This window comes from Eublepharis macularius, chromosome 1, assembly GCF_028583425.1.
Source record: "Eublepharis macularius isolate TG4126 chromosome 1, MPM_Emac_v1.0, whole genome shotgun sequence".
In the NCBI taxonomy this organism is placed as follows: Eukaryota; Metazoa; Chordata; class Lepidosauria; order Squamata; family Eublepharidae; genus Eublepharis; species Eublepharis macularius.
In genome coordinates this window covers 246988820-247008786 of record NC_072790.1, presented here as the reverse complement: position 1 = coordinate 247008786, position 19967 = coordinate 246988820, and the positions used below count along the sequence as shown (strand labels likewise).

At 40.6% G+C, this 19967-nt stretch overlaps 1 protein-coding gene across 1 annotated transcript; it reads right to left on the bottom strand.

Moving 5' to 3' along the window:
* Window positions 1–1005: 1005 nt before the first annotated feature.
* LOC129341896 (chorion class B protein B.L1-like) lies at window positions 1006–1578 on the bottom strand. Its single transcript, XM_054997257.1, has one exon. It carries the CDS (start codon window positions 1576–1578, stop codon window positions 1006–1008), a length of 573 nt encoding a protein of 190 aa, XP_054853232.1.
* Between the last annotated feature and the right edge of the window lie 18389 nt (window positions 1579–19967).

Genomic DNA, 19967 nt, shown 5'->3' with positions numbered 1-19967 from the left:
CATTTGTCAGGAAGAGGAACTGCTCATTCCAAGTATTTAAACAACCATTAAATACGGGGGGAACAATGAGCTAAGGGCTTGGTGAGCAGAGAGAGCATGGATGGAGTCCCAGTGTAATAAAGGAAAAGCACAAGAATCCAGTAGCACCTACAAGACAAACAAAATTTGTGGTAGGATATGAGCTTTCATGAGCCACACCTCACTTCTTCAGATACAGCTAGAATGTGAGTCCATCTGTCCTTATGTCTTGCAGAGTGGAATGATTGTAGAAGCCACATAATAATACCTGGTGAATGACAATGGCAGGTGTGATTGAATAGGATGGGGTATGCAGAGGGGTAGTGGGTGTGTAGAAATTAGCATTGGTAATGAAACACGAAACCTATATTCTGAGTCAGTACAGGTGCATGAATTTGTCTTGAGCTTTGTTATCAGTTGCAATTCAGCAATCTCTCTTTCTAATTTCCCGTTGAAATTCCTTGGCAGGATAACTGCTACTTTTAGGTCAGCAACTGAATGTCCAAAAAGGTTAAAATGTTCCCCAACTGGTTTGTGAATGTTTTGCTTTCTGATGTCAGACTTACGTCCATTAATTCTTTGTCGAAGTGACTGTCCATTTTGTCCAAAGTAGAGGGTGGAAGGGCATTGCCGACACATGAAAGAAAAGGCATGAGTGTTAAAAATGAAGAGAGATGGGCTATGATGCAGCAAAAGCTTTATTGAAAGCATCATCAACATTGCTCGGACAATTCTACAAGAAGAAGTTAATGCACGACATGTCTACAGAGAGAAGCAAGAATCTTGATTTTGAAAATTTCACAGCAAAGGGGAGGGGGGACATTTCTTGAAAGCAGGAATCCAAACCTATGAAAAAGCTTGTGTTGATTTCAGCAGCAGGTGCAGAAGTTTGAACCAAGGCCTAGAAAACTCAGTAATTGATTGTTATCATGTTGCCACTTCACAGTAATTTCTGTTACCATTTAGACATTCAGTTCAGTAGAAGCTTCAACAGATGCTACTACGACGACCCAGAAGACTTCTTCCAAGGTATCCTCCCCTCTTTAGTCCATAACTCAATGACCCTGAAAGGCCACCTCCAAGACCCCCATAAAGTCCTCCCCCCAGACCCCCATAGAGGCCTCCTCCCATCCCAGAACCAGAAACTGCACATGGAGAGTTGCCGCCCACAAAAACTGGTTCACCACTCGTAGAGAGTATGGGTCCTGGGATGGTCACAATGGAGGCAGGTGGCTGGATCACAACTTCTGCAGGTGGAATCTGGCTGACAGGTTGAGGGATGGTTCCAGCAAGAGTGCCAAGCTCTCCTGAGGTTGCGCCTGACCATGTGCCCGAACCAGAGCCAAAGCCAGAACCATATCCAAGACTTCCATATCCGAGACTTCCGTATCCAAGACCTCCATATCCTAGACCTCCATATCCATAACTGAGTCCTCTGTTGCCAAAACCTCCACAGCCATAACCCAGACCAGAGCCTAAGCTGAGACCTGCTGATCCCACTCCAACCACTGGGCTGGATACACAAGATGGGACAGCGCATGGCGAGCCACAGTAAGCCATTGTTTGAATGATGGAAGGAAGTCTGAAACAAAATTTGAGAAACAGAAATGCATCAGAGACATTAAACAGCTTTCTGAGAGCTCTCTCAGCCCCACCCGCCTCACAGGGTGATTGTTGTGAGGGTAACAGTAGCACACTTCATAAACCTCTCTGAGTGGGTGTTAAGTCTTCCCGAAGGGCGGCATATAATTTGAATGTTGTTGTTGTTGTTGTTGTTACTATATTGAAACCAGTTTTGCTTCTTCATCCCAGAATGCCTACAGTTCCCAGAATAACACAAGTATAACCTGGTATAGTCCACATCTCTGTTTCCTGAATTGCCGTACATATGCTGGCCATGAACAAACAAATGTACCATGAGGTATTTAAAACAATATTTTTGGATCTTTAACCTGTGCATGCCAAGGTGTAGATCTAGTCCAGAACTCAGATTAATTAGAAGAAATAAACATTCTTAAAATGGAAATGGTTTTATTGAGATGATAAGACAAATTAAACAACTGTTAGAAGAAAAGAGAGAGGAAGATTGCAAAAAAGCAAACCAAAAACCTTTCCCTAACAGCTACCTGTCTATAAGGGAAACTGGGAGCTAAGGGGATGAGAGTAGAGGATAGGACTTGAGTCAACGGGCTTAAATTGCATGCAGAAAGGTACCGGCTGGATATTAGAAAAAACTTTTTCACGGTCAGAGTAGTTCAAAGGTCGAATCAGCTGCCTAGGGAGGTGATGAGCTCCTCTTCACTAGCAGTTTTCAAGAAGAGGCTGGATGAATATTTGTCAGGGATGCTTTAGGCTCATCCTGCATTGGGCAGGGGTTTTGACTAGAAGGTCTGTATGGCCCCTTCCAACTCTGTGATTCTTTGATTCTGATTCAACCACATTCTGATTCAAATGAGATGGCTTGATTCAATAAAAGAAGCAAGGTCCTCCAGTTTGTAAGAACTGAGCAGGTTCAAACAAAAAAAAATATTTTTCACATCTAGTTTAAAAACAGGAAGACTATTATACTCTTTTGTGCCTTCTAATAATGATGTGAACCATCAATGAATATCTACAAAGACCTAGAAGTGAACTAATATGACCTTTTGTCTCCCAAAGATAGGAATAAGTTTGTGCTGTGTATAATCAACATGCCCTCCAAACATCTTACTATATAATTGAGTCTGATTCAACCTGTGCTATAGAATGTGGAAATCCTGTAGAGTTCTGATGTGAAGAACAGAAGAGTGGAGTATAGAGATAGAGACCAGTTTGTGTCTCCAAGGAACCTGTGCCACACAGGGAAAATAGCTGGGAAAACTGCTGCAAAGTACTGGAGATTTGTGGGCTAGACTTATGGTACAGATGTTCATAATCTGGAGTGGCCATGTTATAAGGTGGGGCAATGATAACTGAACAAAAGTTTAGGGCCATTTCCACACGCTGAGTGATTCCGCACACGTTGGATAATGCACTTCCAATCCTCTTTATAGATCATTTAGAACGGATTTTTTTGTGTGCGGAACAAAAAATCCACCTTAAACGATTGATAATGTGCATTGAAAGTGCATTATCCAACGTGTGTGGAATCAGCCGCTGTTAAAGAGACAGCCCACTCACTGAACTCTGGCTTTTTTTTTCACTCGCTCCATACGTCTCTGATTTCAAAGTGGAAGCAGGAAGTTTGGCTTCTGTTTTTTTCAGTGTCTTTTAGCCAGCACAGGAAAGTATGGGAAATTCTGTTCCCAGAAAAGTCACCAAAATAATGGAGGTCAAACTGCCTGCTTCCACTTTGAAATCGGAGACATATGGAGTGAGTGAAAGAAAGAAAAAATGCCAGAGTTCAGTGAGTGGACCATCTCTTTAACAACATGTGGAAAGGGCCTAGGAGAGATAGATGGTTGTCTTTGGAATATGATAAGGCGAATCACCTGCTAGACTCTGCCCTGCATTGAGGTTATCAGAAAATACATCCAGAAAATTCTGGAGAATCACTAAAGATTAAAGTGGGGAGGAAGCTGATACTGAAAAAGGGAATTTTCCATGTTTGCATGAAAGTTTTAAAAAATGCTTCCTGGAGAAGGCTTGGAGAAACATCTAAGGTGGGAGAGGGCAGAAATCTTCCTGTACCATCACTATGATAAGGGGAAAAACTAGATGGGGCCTTCCGTTGTTGTCAACATATTTTTGCCTGCAGATTTCTTCAGAATGAGCTGTGCTATAAGACATGGTTAACATTACTATTCCACAGAGATCTGAACGGTGTTATGTGATTTATCTTGTTGTGCCTCTGTAGTTTCAGGCTGCTAGCCATGTTGGTCTGTCATAGAACAGTAGGATTGGAGACCAGTAGCCTTAGAGACCAACAAGATTTTCAGGGTGTAAGATTTGGAGAGTCAAAGCTCCCTTCTGAAGAAGAGAAGAAATTTCTGAAGAAGTCTCCTTCTGGGTATCTGAATAGGGGAGCTTTGACTCTCAAAAACTTACACCCTAAAAATTATGTTGATCTCCAAGATGATACTGGACTCAAATTCTGCTGCTTCATAGTAGGATATTGACTGTCCAATGAAATTAATGGTTGAGTAAAAATATGACCTCTAACCATACTGTTCCCAGGCCCAAGAATATATATTCTGTTCCATACAATCTATTCTCTCTATATGTCAAATGTGAACAATTCAGGAGATTGTAATGTGTTGAAATACGGACGAAGGGGACATTTTTCAATTTTTTTTCTGGGCCCAGGGAAACTATGCTTAGGCCACATACAACAGTCTTAACTGCTACTCATCTTTCTGCCTCCCCTCCCCTCCCCTCCCCTCCCCTCCACACACACACACACACACACACACACACACACACACACATACACAGAATGAGAGAGAGAGAGAGAGAGAGAGAGAGAGAGAATAGCTACAGTCTGAGATTTGGGAAGGAAGAACCGTACTTACTTTGTGAAGAAGAAAAAGATTTAGGAGAAGAGATCCATCTAGCCCATTATTGAAGTGAGTTGCTGGCAAATATGGAAGGTCCCTAAGAAAAGTGACTTACCTGCTTCTCCAAGAAGATGTAGTGAAAAGAAGAGAGTCTGATGAAGCTGATGGAAGGACTAGGAGAAGTTGGGCTTTTATACATTTTCGTTAGCGTCCCCAGTGCTAAGGTTGCCACCTTTTTTGGCTGATATTTTGCTTAACTACTGACAATTTCCTTTTAATCTGCAATATTGCTTTACTAAGCACAAAGATATAAGGCCTTAATCTGTTGAGGTAATTCACTATGAATCCTTCAACACCTGTTTGTTTCACCTTTTTTTGTTCTATTGTCCTCATCTTGACGACTCACTTCAATTTACCCGCTATTTAGAAAAGTGAATAACACCCAAAGGGAGGGACTGGAAATCCTCAAAGCACTTCAAAAAGCATTCATTAACATCTTTATGGGATTTAATGTTCATATTAGCAACTGAGTTAAATAGTCCTCATTATAGAATGGTGAACCCAAATTACACCATCATTCATTTTGAAAACTGTTTTGCAAAGAAGGCTGCGGAAGTGCCTAGATTCTGCTACTTCAAAAAATTTATTGATGTTTTCTCCAGGCCAGTTTGGTCAGGTATCTTGGAAGATTTGTTACCATCTTCTGGGCATGGAGCAGGGGTCATTGAGGTTGGGGGGGGGGTAGTTGTGAATTTCCTGCACTATGCTGGCGGTTGGCCCAGATGACTCTGGAGTTACCTTCCAACTCTATAAGAGTTGGAGAGAGAGCCAGTTTGGTATAGTGGTTTAGGGCCAAGCTACAAGTGACGAATGACACTTGAACGGCAAGTGGATCGAGTGGAGGGCAAGTGAACAGGGAGAAATACACTTGCCGTTCAAGTGTCATTCGTCACTTGTAGCTTGGCCCTAAGAGTGCCAATTTGGTGTAGTGGTTAAGAGCGCGGGACTCTAATCTGGAGAACCGAGTTTGATTCCCCCCTCCTCCACTTGAAGCCAGCTGGGTGACCTTGGGTCAGTCACAGCTTCTAGGAGCTCTATCAGCCCCACCCACCTCACCCAATGAACCAGCCTAAAGTTTGTAGAAATGGGATCTGATGAACCACGGTTCACGAACCACCAACTGGCCTGGTTCGTGCTTAATTTTGGTTCGTATTTTGGTTCGTGCCCATCTCTAGGCTCAACCTGTGCACATCCCTTTGCCTTGTGATGGCTGCCTTTGACAACCCAGCTGGCTGAGGTGGGTTCTGGTCTCCTCTCAGGATCCCAATGCCCCTTTTAGCTTGGCAAACTTACTTCTGGCCAGGCGACTCAGAGCACAGAGATGCCACAAGGCTCTGCAGACTCACTAGGGTTGACTTTTGTAAATATATGTTATGAACATGCAATGTCTCAGTCTGATAATGCCAAAATATCTGTAACAACAGAAACGAAGATTTTATACCTCCCTATTTTTTTTTTAAAAAAATATTTTTGATTTTTTTTTAACGATATGCAATAGTATATATATATTTACAATATACGTGGTAAGGACAACAAAAGAACATAAAATTTAATAAATTGGTATAACTTTGAGATTGTCAGGTATTGACTGCAAGTGTTTGTTTTGCTTTTCCATATAGTCCAGAAATGGCCACCATTTCTCATAGAAATTGGATTGGAAGTTCTGGTTCTCAGCAGTTGAGATGTGGTCTGTGATTTTCTCCATTGTGAGAAATTCCCATAATTTATTAATCCAAAGCTGTATTGTGAGTGGGACTTCGGATTTCCATGATTTTGTGATTATGGCTTTGGCCGCACTGATCATAATTAAAATCAGATCTTTTTGGATTATGGGGATGTCCTCATTTCCCCACAAATTAAGAAAAACAAGTTCAGGATGTGGTTGAATGATATAACCAGTTATTTTACCAACCAGTTGAAAATCAGGCTCCAGTAATGTGAAATCAAAGGGCAATTCCACCAACAGTGGAAAAAAGAGCCTGTTTGTTTGCAGACACGCCAGCATTGTGGGTCGTATGAAGGATTTATGTAGTGTAGCTTGAGTGGGGTTAGGTACCACCTGTGCATGATTTTTCTGAAGGTTGTTCTGATATTAATAGCATCAGTGGAGCATATATTTGTGCCCATTGTGAATCGGAAATAATTGTATTGCAGTCTGACTGCCACCAAAGCTGATAGTTTCTTTTTTACTCCACTTTACCTCCCTATTAAAATCATTGTTATGGTAAAACTTTAGCAGTAAAAAAGAGCAAGAGTCCAGTAGCACCTAGAAGACTAACAAAATCTGTGGGAGGGTAGGAGCTTTTGTGAGTCACAGCTCACTTCTTCAGACAGAAATTCTCAAAGGAAAATTCTCAAACTGAATTATCTCGTTCCAGATTTGCTCGCCTCAATTCTAATTTAGGCCATCATCACACGTGCCCTTATTTTGTCAGTTTTGCACTAGAAATCATTTCTTCTGTTATCGTTATTAGAACGGATTCTCCCGTCTTTTGACGACTGCTTGTGCTTCCATCAGTCACATTAAAAGGGAAAAGCGCAATTCAACGGTCAGTCAAAGTGCCTCTGAAAATGGGGCCCTAAAAATCCCGCCCCCTTTTTTAAAAAAAAGTTCGCTTATTTGCGTTATATCACTCTTCTATTATACCAATGTTGTGCTGGGCCAACCCCAAAGCCAACCATGATAGGTAGCAGAGGTTTCCCGCCCATGGCAGAATAGTGTTATAGCGTTATCGCACTATAAGGCTGACGGGTTTTTTTTATAAAAAATACTTTGAGGCTTAATTGCGGGTCACGCTGGGGCTTGTGGGAGTGTAGGGCAGGAGAATCAGGTTAGGTGAGACAGATGATTGGAGAGAGTGGGTGTTTTGGTGTTGCAAAGCATTCATAGTCGATCCAGGGCATTCACATGGAAGGGGATAAAGATGACATAAAGAGTCACAAAGCGTGAATTGGGGAGAACGGCGAAATCGCAAGAGAGCCGGAATAAGGAGCATTCAGTGGGAGATGGAGCTAGTTTGGCACTAAATTTATGGCCGTGTGACAATGGCCTTTCATTCATCAATTTGAATTTTAGTCAAGATTTTCAATTATCAATGTTAATGCAATTAAGGTATTAGTGGGGGGAAAGAGGGCATAAATGTGATTGAATATGACAAATTCATATTTAATTATTGACTTAAAATAGATTGACAAGTTTTTCTTTTAATTTTTCCAATTTTAATAATTTATATTCTAATTGGACATTTAAATTTCCTAAGAATCTCATAAATTGTTCATTTCCTAAGAATCTCATAAATTGTTCATATTTTTGGAAGATCCTTTTGGCTTAATGGCATCATAGCTCACAGAGCAACCATATTTTTATAAAAGCTCAATAATTTTGTGTTTATTTTCACAGCTGGTACAGCTAGTTGTGGCTTTCACTCAAGAGGTTTCAGCATGTCCAACATTTTTGCCCCCCCCCCTCCAATCAAAATAAAAGGCAGACACAGTGCTTGGGTATAAACTTTGGGCGACTTTATTATTTACAACATAAACTGGGAATACAGCAAGGTATCTAACTAGTGGTACATGTCAAGCCCTGGGGTCACACTGGACCTTTATATTAACCTGCCTGGGTGAGCCCCCACTGCCCTGAGGGTGAGCCATCCAAAGGATGGCTGGTACCCGGTGGCCAGGCAAATGGTACCCCTTTAAAGCTCCAACCCCCCTCACTGCCATGGAGCCTGGGAGGAGTAGATGTGTCCAGGGGTCCCACCAGGCAGTCTGCCCTCACAACTGGCTACCATGAAGCCTACCAGCTGCTCCTGACAGACCACAATTCCCCATCAATGGGGATACACTAATGGGGTCATTGTCCCACTCGTTTCTTATCCTATCCTGTCAGTGACCAACTATTTACAGCACCACCATAACAGTTAAACAACCCCCACAGTGCAAGGTAGGCAAAAACCTCCTCTTCCTGTGTGCCAATAAGGAAAGGAGACAAAAATCCTGCCTGGCTAATCTTGCACTGCCATGGGGAGGGTGGGTGAGCCAAGCAAAAGAGAAGACTACGTGCTGGGAGGTGGAGCCGACTTATATGTCCTTTGGCTCCACCCTCAAGCAAGTCCCCGGATGCCCAGGAAGAAGGCAGCTGCCTTTCTTCATCTGGGATGGCAAACTTGGCCCCTGGCCCAAGCAGCTTGCTCTGCCAGCCAGGAGGGTCATATTTCTCTTTCCAACCACAGATATATAGGAATATTTTTTAAAATATTAACCTTCTTTTTTGTTATCACATTTATTTATTTTCATGATTGCATTTATTTTCATTTCAAATTATAGTATTATTTATTATATATCTTTCACATATTTTATATTCTATTATTATTAATTTTATTTTTAGTCCATCTTTCATGCTGAGACTCATGGCAGATTACATACCGTGAAATCCAAAGCAGAGTTACTCCAGCCTAAACCCATTGATTTCAATGGGCTTAGACTGGAGTAACTCCGCTTAGGATTTTACTGGTAATGTAAGTCAGTACAATCAATAGGATGAGGAGACATCTAATAAATAATTAGGATTTCAGAAATCTGAAAGAAGGCACTTATTGAACACAGCATGTTAGTGCAAGAATGCGGCCCCTTCCCAGTCAACAGCTAAAGCTGCTAAGACTGGGGCTGGGTTTGCCTCACCAGATGGGGAAAAGGCAGTTTCTTTCCCCGCCATCCAGGCATTGCCTGGGGGAGTGGAGCTGAAGGCTTATAAGCATGCTCCACCCTTCCTCGCCTTCAGTCATCGCCTCGTGATCGGCCCACCCACTTCTCCCTTTGTGCAGTGCAGGATTAGCCGGTCGCTGTTTATCAGGGCCAGGTAGGAATTTTTCTTCTTCCCTAATTGGCACACCAGGGGAGTTGTTTTTCATCTACCCTGAACTGTAGGAGTTGTTAATGAGGATGGTGTGGAGGTTGTAAATAGTTGGCCACTGGCAGGATAGGATAAAATGAGTGGGCTGGTGACCCCCTTGGTGCATTCCCATTAGTCGGGAATTGGGGGTCTGTCAGGAGCGGCTGGTGAGGCTGTATGGCTGCCAGATTTGAGGGCAAACTGCCTGGTGGGGAACCCTGTACAAGGCCTCCTCCAGGCTCCATGGTTGTGGGGGACAAAGCTTCAAAGGGGAACCACTTGCCTGGTTGACAGGTCCCAGCCATCCCATGGATGGAACACCCCTGGGGCAGTGGGGACTCACCCAGACAGGTCAAGGCAGAGGTCCAGAGTGGTCCCAGGACTTGACCTGTACCGCAGTTAGATGCCTCGTCGCAATGACAGGTTATGTTATGTTGTAGTTAATAAAGTGGCCCTTATTATATTCCAACACAGTCTCTGTCTTTTATTCCGACTTGGGGGCAAACAATATTACTTAAATAGAAATATAAGACAGTGATAGCAAAATAAAAACATATAGCAACAGATAATATACAGTAGTAGAGTCCATAGTTCCATTGTCCCTTTCAAAACTTCTTGTATCATTATGTATCATAGAAATAAGGCTTCAAATGCATGACAATCTAAGTTTAAAAAAAACACACAGACGAGGGCATAGATTAAGGATATGCTCATCCAGTGTTTTTTCTCATTCCTTTTCATTACTTTAACGACTGTAATGAAGAACGCTTTGGGGATTCATTCATTCCTCATTTTGGAAATGAAAGAATAATGAATAGTTGTCTGCATTTTATACCCCAAACGGATTTATCTGCTTGAGTACCAAGGAGTAATCTCTCCAACTTTGTTTTCAAAGACAGAAAAACAATTACAAATAAACATAATCAAAATGGTTTCTGTTATATGTTCGACTGAATCAGCAGCATGCCATTATAGGATCAGAGAGAAGGTGCAAGGAGCAGGGTGCGTTGATCTCATGCTTCATAAAGCTAAGATCATAAAGAGTATGTTAAAATCATTAGGCAGAGGAATGTTTTCACTTGTCCCTAATTAGCATGTCTGGAACAAAGGATGCCTCTTAGCTAATAGGCTGGTAATCTCTAAGGAAGAAAAACACACACGAACACACCTGTTTCGCAATATCTCTTATCTACTCATCTCTTTTTTCAGTTCAGACAGCACTTTTAAAAAAGCCGATAATGATACTAGAAAGATCACTGCAGTAGGTACACACAGAATCGTTCTTGGATGTTGCTTTAAAAAAAAATAGAGGGGGATTTTCAGGTTCAAGGGCAGCCATGGGAAATCAAGGGGATCCCAATGGAGCTTGTGAGGCTCAAAGATATTTCAGGCTTCCAGACATGTTGAAAATGTATTTCTCAGAAAGTACACACTGAGGGCCAAGCTACACATGACGAATGACACTTGAACAGCAAGTGTATTTCTCCCTGTTCACTTGCCCTCCACTCAATCCACTTGCCGTTCAAGTGTCATTCGTCATGTGTAGCTTGGCCCTGAGACTACAGCTACTGAGAAGGTTAGAAAGACTCGACTATTGTTTTGCAGAATGTGTCCAGATCAGAAATGTTCAGGAGGACATTGTGACATAGGAATTAGAACTGCAGTATAATGGAAGTTGTTTTATAAGAAAGAGGATCATATGCCATTGCAGTGTGTAGGGTCTGTACCACCTTCCTTTACCGCATTGTAGTCCATCTTTGTAACTCACCATCTTCATTATGGTATGCCAAACCTTAGACAGTTCTTGTTGTTTGTATTTTATCTTATTGATTTTGTTGTATTCAGCTTATTTATACCCCTTTTCTCACTAAGAGTCAAGGTGGATTACAGAGTACAGACAGAGAAAAAAAGGGCAATCATATGTCAGACAGTGGCTTACTAAAAGTTGCAACCCAGACTATCTCTTGCAATTAGACATGAGTCCATTGGTTTCAAAAGACTTTACTGAATATAAACAACCATTATAGCCCACTATCCAAGATGCAATATCTTGGCTGGTACATAAGTATTGTTACGAATGACAGGCAAAGGTTAAGGTACAGAGTAGCATACCCCTGCAGGCCCCATCCTCCCCCCACAGTTCTCAAAACAACCGGCTTGAGGCTGAGAAAGTGAAAGTTTTCCAAGGCTGGAAAGGTCGTAGTCATAACATTCCTCTTCTCTGAGATAACTGCTACTGAACTGCTTGCCACCTGCAAAAGAAGCACTTAAAATATTGACAGGATTAAAATGGAGTCTCTTTGGTTTGAACACACAAGAAACATAGTCAGAACCTGACATCATACAGTATAAGATATCCAATGAACAATGAAATTGTTGTAAGTATGATCCTATTGGGTAGATCCTATGTTGTTTAATTACGTATGCTCTGTTTCAGCATTTCTTCTACTCTGTATTGTATTTCTGCTGGTTTTAAATCTTTGCAAATTTGTGTGTACATACCCTATTGTATGTGTGTTGAAATGTCTTTGAAATTAATTGTCTTGACCCACACTGTGTAATTTTTCTTGGATCTCAGAGCCAATCTGCAAGTGACAAATTACGCTTGAATGGCAAGTGAACAGACTCACATCTGTGTATTCCTCCCTGTTCACTTGCCATACAGATCAAATTGAGTGCAAGTGAATGGCAAGTGAATAGGGAGGAATACACGTGAGTGTGTTCACTTGCCATTCAAATGTAATTCGTCACTTGTAGCTTGGCTCTCAGTGAGAAAGGTGGACTATAAATAATGTTAATAAATAAAACAATAGGAATACTAAACTAAACTAAATGATAATGTGGACAGTGATCTGCCTAGCCTGCCATAGAAACATAGAGCTGAAAAGTATCCACAAAGCTCATCTAGTTCAACTCCCTGAACAATGCAGAAAATTCAGTTACCTCCCCCATCCTCACCTCCCTCAGTGACTCCTGTTCTATGCCTAGAGAAAGGCAAAAGCCTCCAGGTTACCTGGCCAATCTGGCTTGGAAGAAAATTCCTTCCTCATCCCAAAGCGGTGATCAGCATTATCCTGATCCTTCCTTCCTTCCTTCCTTCCTTCCTTCCTTCCTTCCTTCCTTCCTTCCTTCATTCATTCATTCATTCATTCATTGTTAGCCTTTCTCACTGAGATTCAAGGTAGATTACCTAGTGTGAGTTTAGTAGAGTCAATATCAAGAACCCAAGAACCTAGCACCAGCTCGTCTCTTCATGCCCTGCCTCTCCCGATCTGCATATATTCATACTGAGCTGTAGAATCATTATTGCTGTCACGTGGACATCTAGCTTCTTCTTAAATATCTTCAAGGAAACAGAGCCCATTGACTCCCAAGGAAGCATGTTCTTTTGCAGAACCACTGTGTCAGGAAATTCTTCCTGATGTTTAGCTGAAAACTTTTTTGTTTTAATTTTAACCCTTTAAATACTTGAAGAGGGATATCCTATCACCACTGAGTTTCCTCCTTGTCAGGCTAAAAATACCCAGCTCCTTCAACCTTTCCTTATAAGACTTGGGGCCAAGCTACACATGATGAATGACACTTGAACAGCAAGTGTATTTCTCCCTGTTCACTTGCCCTCCGCTCAATCCACTTGCCGTTCAAGTGTCATTCGTCATGTGTAGCTTGGCCCTTGGTCTCCAGACCCCTCACCATCTTTGTTGCCCTTCTTTGGACATATTCCAGCTTGTCAACATCCTTCTTAAACTGTGGTATCCAAAACTGAACACAGTACTCCAAATGAGCTCAAACCTTTGCCTGATCGGGACACTATACTTCTGTTGATACAGCCCAAAATCGCATTTACCTCTTTAGCTACCGCATCACACTGCTGACTCATGTATGTTCAGTCTATGCTCTACTAAGACCCCTAGATCCTTTTCACACATACTACAGCCAATAAAACTCTTCCTCATCCTATAATTATGCCTTTGATTTTGCTACCTACTTGCAGAACGTTACATTTATCTCTGTTGAAATTCATTTTGTTATTGTTAGTCCATTTTCCCAGCCTGTCAAGATCACCTTGAATTTTGCCTCTGTCTTCTACTGTGTTTGCATCCCCTCCCAATTTAATATCATCTGCAAATTTAATGAGCACCCTCTCAATTCCTTCATCCCAGCCTGCCATAGAAACATTTATAAAGATGTTGAGCAACTCAAGGATCAAGGCAGATCCCTGAAGCACTCTATTGTCACTCTTCTCCAAGAGGACGAGGAACCATTTACAAGCACTCTTCGGGTGTGATCTGTCAACCAGTTACAAATCTATCTAACAGTCGTAGGATCCAAACCACATTTCACCAACTTATCAACAAGGATATTATGTGGAACCATATCAAAAGCCTTAATGAAATTGAGATAAACTATGTCCACATGATACCCTGATCTATCAAGTAGTAACGCTCTCAAAAAAGGAGATAAGGATAGTCAGACATGACTAGCTGTTGAGGAACCCATGCTGGCTCTTAGTAATCACAGCTATCTTTTCTAAATGCTCCAGAACTGACAATTTGATGATTTGTTCCAATACTTTTCCAGGTATGGGTATTGATAGTTGGGATTCTCCTTTTTTCCCTTCTTGAGGATGGGGACAAAATTGACCTACCTCCAGTCTTCTAACACCTCACCTTTTCTCCAAGAATTCTCAAAGCTGATAGACAGAAGCTCCAAAATTACTTCAGCAAGTTCCTTTCGTACAATCTGGCCCTGAGGACTTGACTTCATTTAAAGAAGCTAGGTGTTTATGTACCACCTCTTTGGCTACCCTAGGCTTCAATTCCCTTCCTTTCTCATGAGTTTTTGCCAGGTTGAGCACAGTTTCCTTTGAAAGAGAAGATGGAAGCAATGTAGGAATTGATCAGTTCTGCTCTCTATTATCTGTTAAAATCTCACATATCTCTTTCCGCAGTGGACCTATTACTTCCTAATTATTTCTCCAAAACATAACTGAAGAACCCTCCTTTGTTGTTTTTAGCATCTCTTGTTAGCTTAAGTTCATACTGAGCTTCAGCCTTTTCAACACTCTCTCTACAAGCACTGGCAAGTTGTTTATATTCATCTTTGGCTATTAAGCTCTCCTTCCATTTCTTAAATGGTCTTTCTTAAATTTCAGATCTTCAGAAAGCTGTTTAAGGAGCCACCTTGGCTTCTTTAGGTTCCTCACATTTTTCCTTCTCATTGGAATTGTTTGTAGTGTGAACAATGCTACACGGGGCTTCCCTTGGGCTTGATCCAGAAACTGCAGCTGGTTCAGAATGCAGCTGCACAGGTGATTGCCAGAGTTCCAAACATGGCACATATAACACCTATCCTCCAATAGCTGCACTTGTTACCAGTTGTGTTCCAGGTCCAGTTCTAGGTTTTGGTGTTGACCTATAAAGCCCTATGCGGACTGGGCCCAGCATACCTTTGGGACCGCCTGTCCCCATATATTCCCTGGAGGTTGCTTCAATCAGCTAATAAGCATCTGCTGATGGTCTCTAGCCTGAGGGAGGTCCATCTGGCCTCTACCAGAGCCAGGGCCTTTTCAGCCCTGGCTCCAATCTGGTGGAACTCTCTGTCTGAAGAGACTAGGGCCCGGAGGGATTTGTTATCTTTCCGCCGGGCCTGCAAGATGATGTTCTGCCAGGCATTTGGTGGGGGCTAGCCTGTCCTCTTGTTGACCATACCATTGAAGAACATCCACCACCCATACAGGAGCTTACAAAGTCCGATGCAGGGCATTTTGTAAGACCTAGGCCCTGCATTTAAAATACTGAATTTTAATATTTATATCCACCATTGAGAAATTTTACTGTATACGGAAAAATGTTTTAAATGTTTTAATTGTTTATTCATGATGTTTTATTGTTTTAAATTGTATGTTGTAAATTGTTGGTTGTTACACCACCCTGAGCCTGTCTGACAGGGAGGGCAGTCTAGAAATGTAATATAATAAATAAAGAAAGAAATAATAAATAAATAAATAAATAAATAATGTGAATTTACAAAAGCAAGACAGTGCCCACTTGCCACTTCCATATGAAAACACTCTTCTGGGCCTTTCAATCCCTCTATGTTTCTAATGCCATTGCAAGAATACCCTTCTGAACTTTTCTGCATTGCACATTTTATGAAATGATGAAGGTTAAAGGAGAAAGCGCCAAAGCAGGGTTACAACTGAACATCAAGAAGACAAAAGTAATGCCTACTGAGGAATTACACAATTTTAAAGTTGACAATGAGGAAACTGAAACAGTTCACATTTTCTATTCCTTGGCTCAATCGTCACCCAAAAGGGACACTGCAACCAAGAAATCAGAAGATTGAGAGTTGGAAGAGCAGCTGTGAGAGAACTAGAAAAGATCTTTAAAAATAAAGATGTCTCTCTGGGAACCAAGATCAAGATAATCCAATCTATGGTATTCCCCTTTACTATGTGAAAGGATGTGAAAGTTGGATATTGTAGAAAGCTGTGAGGAAGAAAATTGATTTATTTGAAATGGGGTGCTGGAGGAGAGTTTTGCAGATATCATGGACAGCCAAAAAACCAAATAAGTGGGTTCTAACTCAAATCAAGCCTGAATTCCCCCTAGAAACTAAAATGACAGAACAGAGGCTATCATACTTTGGTCACATCATGAGAAGACAAGATTCTTTGGAAAAGTCAATAATACCAGGAAAAGTGGAAGGCAATAGGAAAAGAGGAAGACCTAAAATGAAATGGCTTAACTCAATACAAGAAGTGATGCCCTCCAGTTTGCAAGATCTGAGCAAGTTCAAACACCAAAAATGATATTTTACACATCTAGTTTAAAAACAAAAAGACCATTATACTCTTTTGTGCGTTCTAATAATGATGTGAACCACCAATGAATATCTACAAAGACCTAGAAGTGAACTAATATGACCTTTTGTCTCCCAAAGATGGGAATTAATTTGTGCTGTGTATAATCAATATGCCCTCCAAACATGACATAGGAATTAGGTTTCCAATATTATTATGAATTTGGGTTTTTTTAAATTATATTTTTTTATTATTTTTTCTAGATAAGAAAGAAAACAGCTAAAAAGGATCAATAAAGTTTTCGGTATAGTTCAGTACAGTTTCAGTAGGCTTGCTTAACTTCACATTATAATTCTCCAAGGCTTCTAATTAATCTCAATAAAATTTACAACTGTAAGTTCTGATATTTCATACATTGTTCCCATCATGTTGGATTCTATTCTGTACATTTATTATTTATCCATTCAAAAAAGGGATTCCAAGGTGTAAAGAAGTCTTCTTCCTCTTGTCCATTCAATATAAAAGTTAATTTGTCCATTTCTGCAGTTTCCATTATCTTCTCTATTAATTCCTCCTGTTTTGGTATTGCTTGTCATTTCCAGTAAGATGCAAATAGAATTCTAGCCGCAGTTATTACAGGAATAGTAAAATGCATCTGTTCTTTGTCTATGTCCGGTATACAATTTAACAAAAAGATCTCTGGTTTAAGAGCAATTGAAATTTGTAATACAGTTTGCATCAAGTCATGCACCATTATCCAGTACTTATGCACCTCCTTACAGGACCACCACATATGGAAAAATGTTCCTGTATGTTTCCCACATTTCCAACATTTATTTGACACATTTTAATACATTTTGGTCAGTCTATCTGGTGTTAAATACCAACTGTAAAACATCTTATATAAGTTCTCTTTGAATGCAACAGATTTAGTTATTTTTACATTCACTGTCCATATTTTAGTCCATTGTGCTGAATCAATGTTATTTCCTAGATTCTGCATCCATAAAGTTTTACATTTTTCCAACCCTTCATTCCTTTTCATTTGCATTAAAAAAAGATACATTTTCTTAATTAGTTTTTCATCTGAGTCGCATAATAATTTTTCAAAATCTTTTTGCTCTAGATAAAAACCACCCAATTTCTTGTCTTTATTATATCTAGATTCAGTTTGTGCTCTTGACCACCAATCCAAATTAATACCTTGATTTAATAGATCCTCTTTTGTTTTTAATACTCTTTTATCATCTAAGAGTTATTATGAATTTGTTATCTGATTACAGTGAATGGGTTTATCCCTAAGACTTGCATTAAAGTGGCGCCAGATGGCAGTGGGCCCCATAAAAAGTAATAATGCTGTTTAATGAAAATTAATCTTTATTGCTAATCTTGAAAGAACATAATGAATAACTCTGGCAGATTCTTCACTGGAATTTAATTGTAGAAGATGGTCTTTTGATAGCTCCAGTCTGTACTCTTAATTGAGATACCATCACAGCTTTGAGAGGATGGAGGACTGTGTGGGAACATGTGAGGAGACAGCAATTTTCATTTTCAGAGAGACAAATGGAAAGAGCTGTGTGTGAAATGAAGGCAAATTACATTTGTTTACTCATCCTTCCTAGGTTTTGATGCAGTTCATTTCAGCTACACAAAGAAATGGGAGACAGAATTATAGACTGAACACATTTCTTTCCCTTCTTCTATGATGAGATCTCCTGTCCTTGATTGAGGAGCTAATCAAATGACATTCATAAGTATATACAGTTGTTCCTAGGAAAGTACAGTCCCCACCTAAATCCATCAACTTAGCCTCGGTGGAATTCGCTAACAAACTATCCCTTTTGTGCAGCGTTATATATTTTGCATTTGCAATCAAACCTTTTGTCAAACCCAGGAACTGACTCTTGGAGCCTTTGTTGTAATGGCTAGGTGAGCTCCCCTACCTCAGGGCACATTTTACCTACAAGAGTAGGTCCCTGGCCTCATTCAAATCATGCAAGCTTCCAGGATACTGCTTGCTTAGGGTCACTTACCTAAATCTCTCTCTCTTCATTCATGCTTACCGGATCCAAAGCACTGTACCCTTGAGGTTTGCCCAAGCCTCTTGCTCTCCTAGCCAAGGGTACTGGCATTTGAAGCTACTCTCTTCTCCCATAGACTGGACCCTTCTTCAGGATAGGCAGGTATATTTGCTCTCCTCAGTCTATTCTCAACCTCTGGCTAAGCTCCCTAGGACTTGTGTGTGTGCGCGTGTGTGTAATTATTTTTATCCCATAATTCTGAGTGTTTGTGCATGCAGTTTTGTTCTTCAATAAAAGTTACTGTTTGACATTAAGCACCAGCCTCGTTTGATCTATTGGATTGGTGATTGTCAGACTATGGATGGCAGGCTATGGCAGATAGATCCCTGTAGATAGATTGCAGCAAGAATCCAAGCTCTTGGTTAAGTGGTTTTATTCAGAAACCAAATCATTTCCACAGATATGTCCATAGGATTATTCAGAAGCAAGGCTAGCATCTAAGCGGTAAGAAACAGGTTGACAGGAATGGTAACACGTGGGAAAAACCTTTCTCTTAACTTACACATTTACTCATCCCCCCTCCCTTCAGCAACAGGGCTTTTTGCGCAAACGCATCCTGAGAATGTCTCACATATTTGCACTATCAAGTCTAGAAACTGAGAAAGCAGGAGATCAAAGTTGAAACATAGCAGCACATGGGAGTGAGTCATGTACAAAAGCACTGAGAGCTTCTACAGTCCATTAGATAAGACACCTAAAGCTTCAATAAGCATGTGAAAGCAAACCAGTTATGGCATTGGCAATATGACATCAGGTCATAGCATGAAACATTGGTTCAGAACAACAGGTCAGTATCAAGCATGAAACAATGGTTATGAGCTGACAACAGGTCAGCATCAAGCATGATACATTGATTCAGAACACCACGTCAAGCATGGCATGGATGAGGCACAGACATGACAGTGATAGATGCCTGCGGTTACTGGCCTCTTGAATAGCTGTCTTCCTTGCTTACTAATTCCCCCACAAATTCTCTTACTCGCAAGGTGACCAATTCTGGTAACATTACCTCTTAAAAGAATGGTTTAGAAATGTATCAGACATATATTGTGTTTGGGGAGCTGTATATTTTTGATATTTATATTTTGGACATGTTCTTCATTGTCTGTGAATGGTTAGCTATGTATATATGTACAGTGACTGTATGCTTGATCAGATGGTACACTGAACTATTTTATCAGTTCAACATGATACATAAATATATATGTATCATATTTATATGATTGTACCCATAGATTTTCTGGGGGGGGGGGGAATCTCAAACAGGCCTGGTGGTCAGTTGCACAATGATTTACTTTATTTATATTCCCCCTTCCTCCTTGAGACTCAAGGTAGATTATTCAGTGTAATTCAATATAGCCAGGATTCAATCATCAAGCCATTCAATAAGCAAGACATTTGAAAAATAGCAAGAATCTGATTCCGATCTGAAACAATGTTGAAATAAAACGTAAGCAATTTAAAATGACATAATACAAGAGCATGCCAGTACTTCAAGGTATCTCAACGCCTTCTGACTTCTAAATTGGAATCTTTATAGTCTCAAGACAATTAGATGTGATTCCTTTGCAAAGTTTTTTGCTGATAAAGTAGCGTGAATGTGCTCTGATCTGGATGCCAGCAGTAATATA

Bases quoted from the DNA above. Each gene is read 5' to 3' on its own strand.
- LOC129341896 (XM_054997257.1), bottom strand. From the start codon at position 1,578: ATGGCTTACTGTGGCTCGCCATGCGCTGTCCCATCTTGTGTATCCAGC.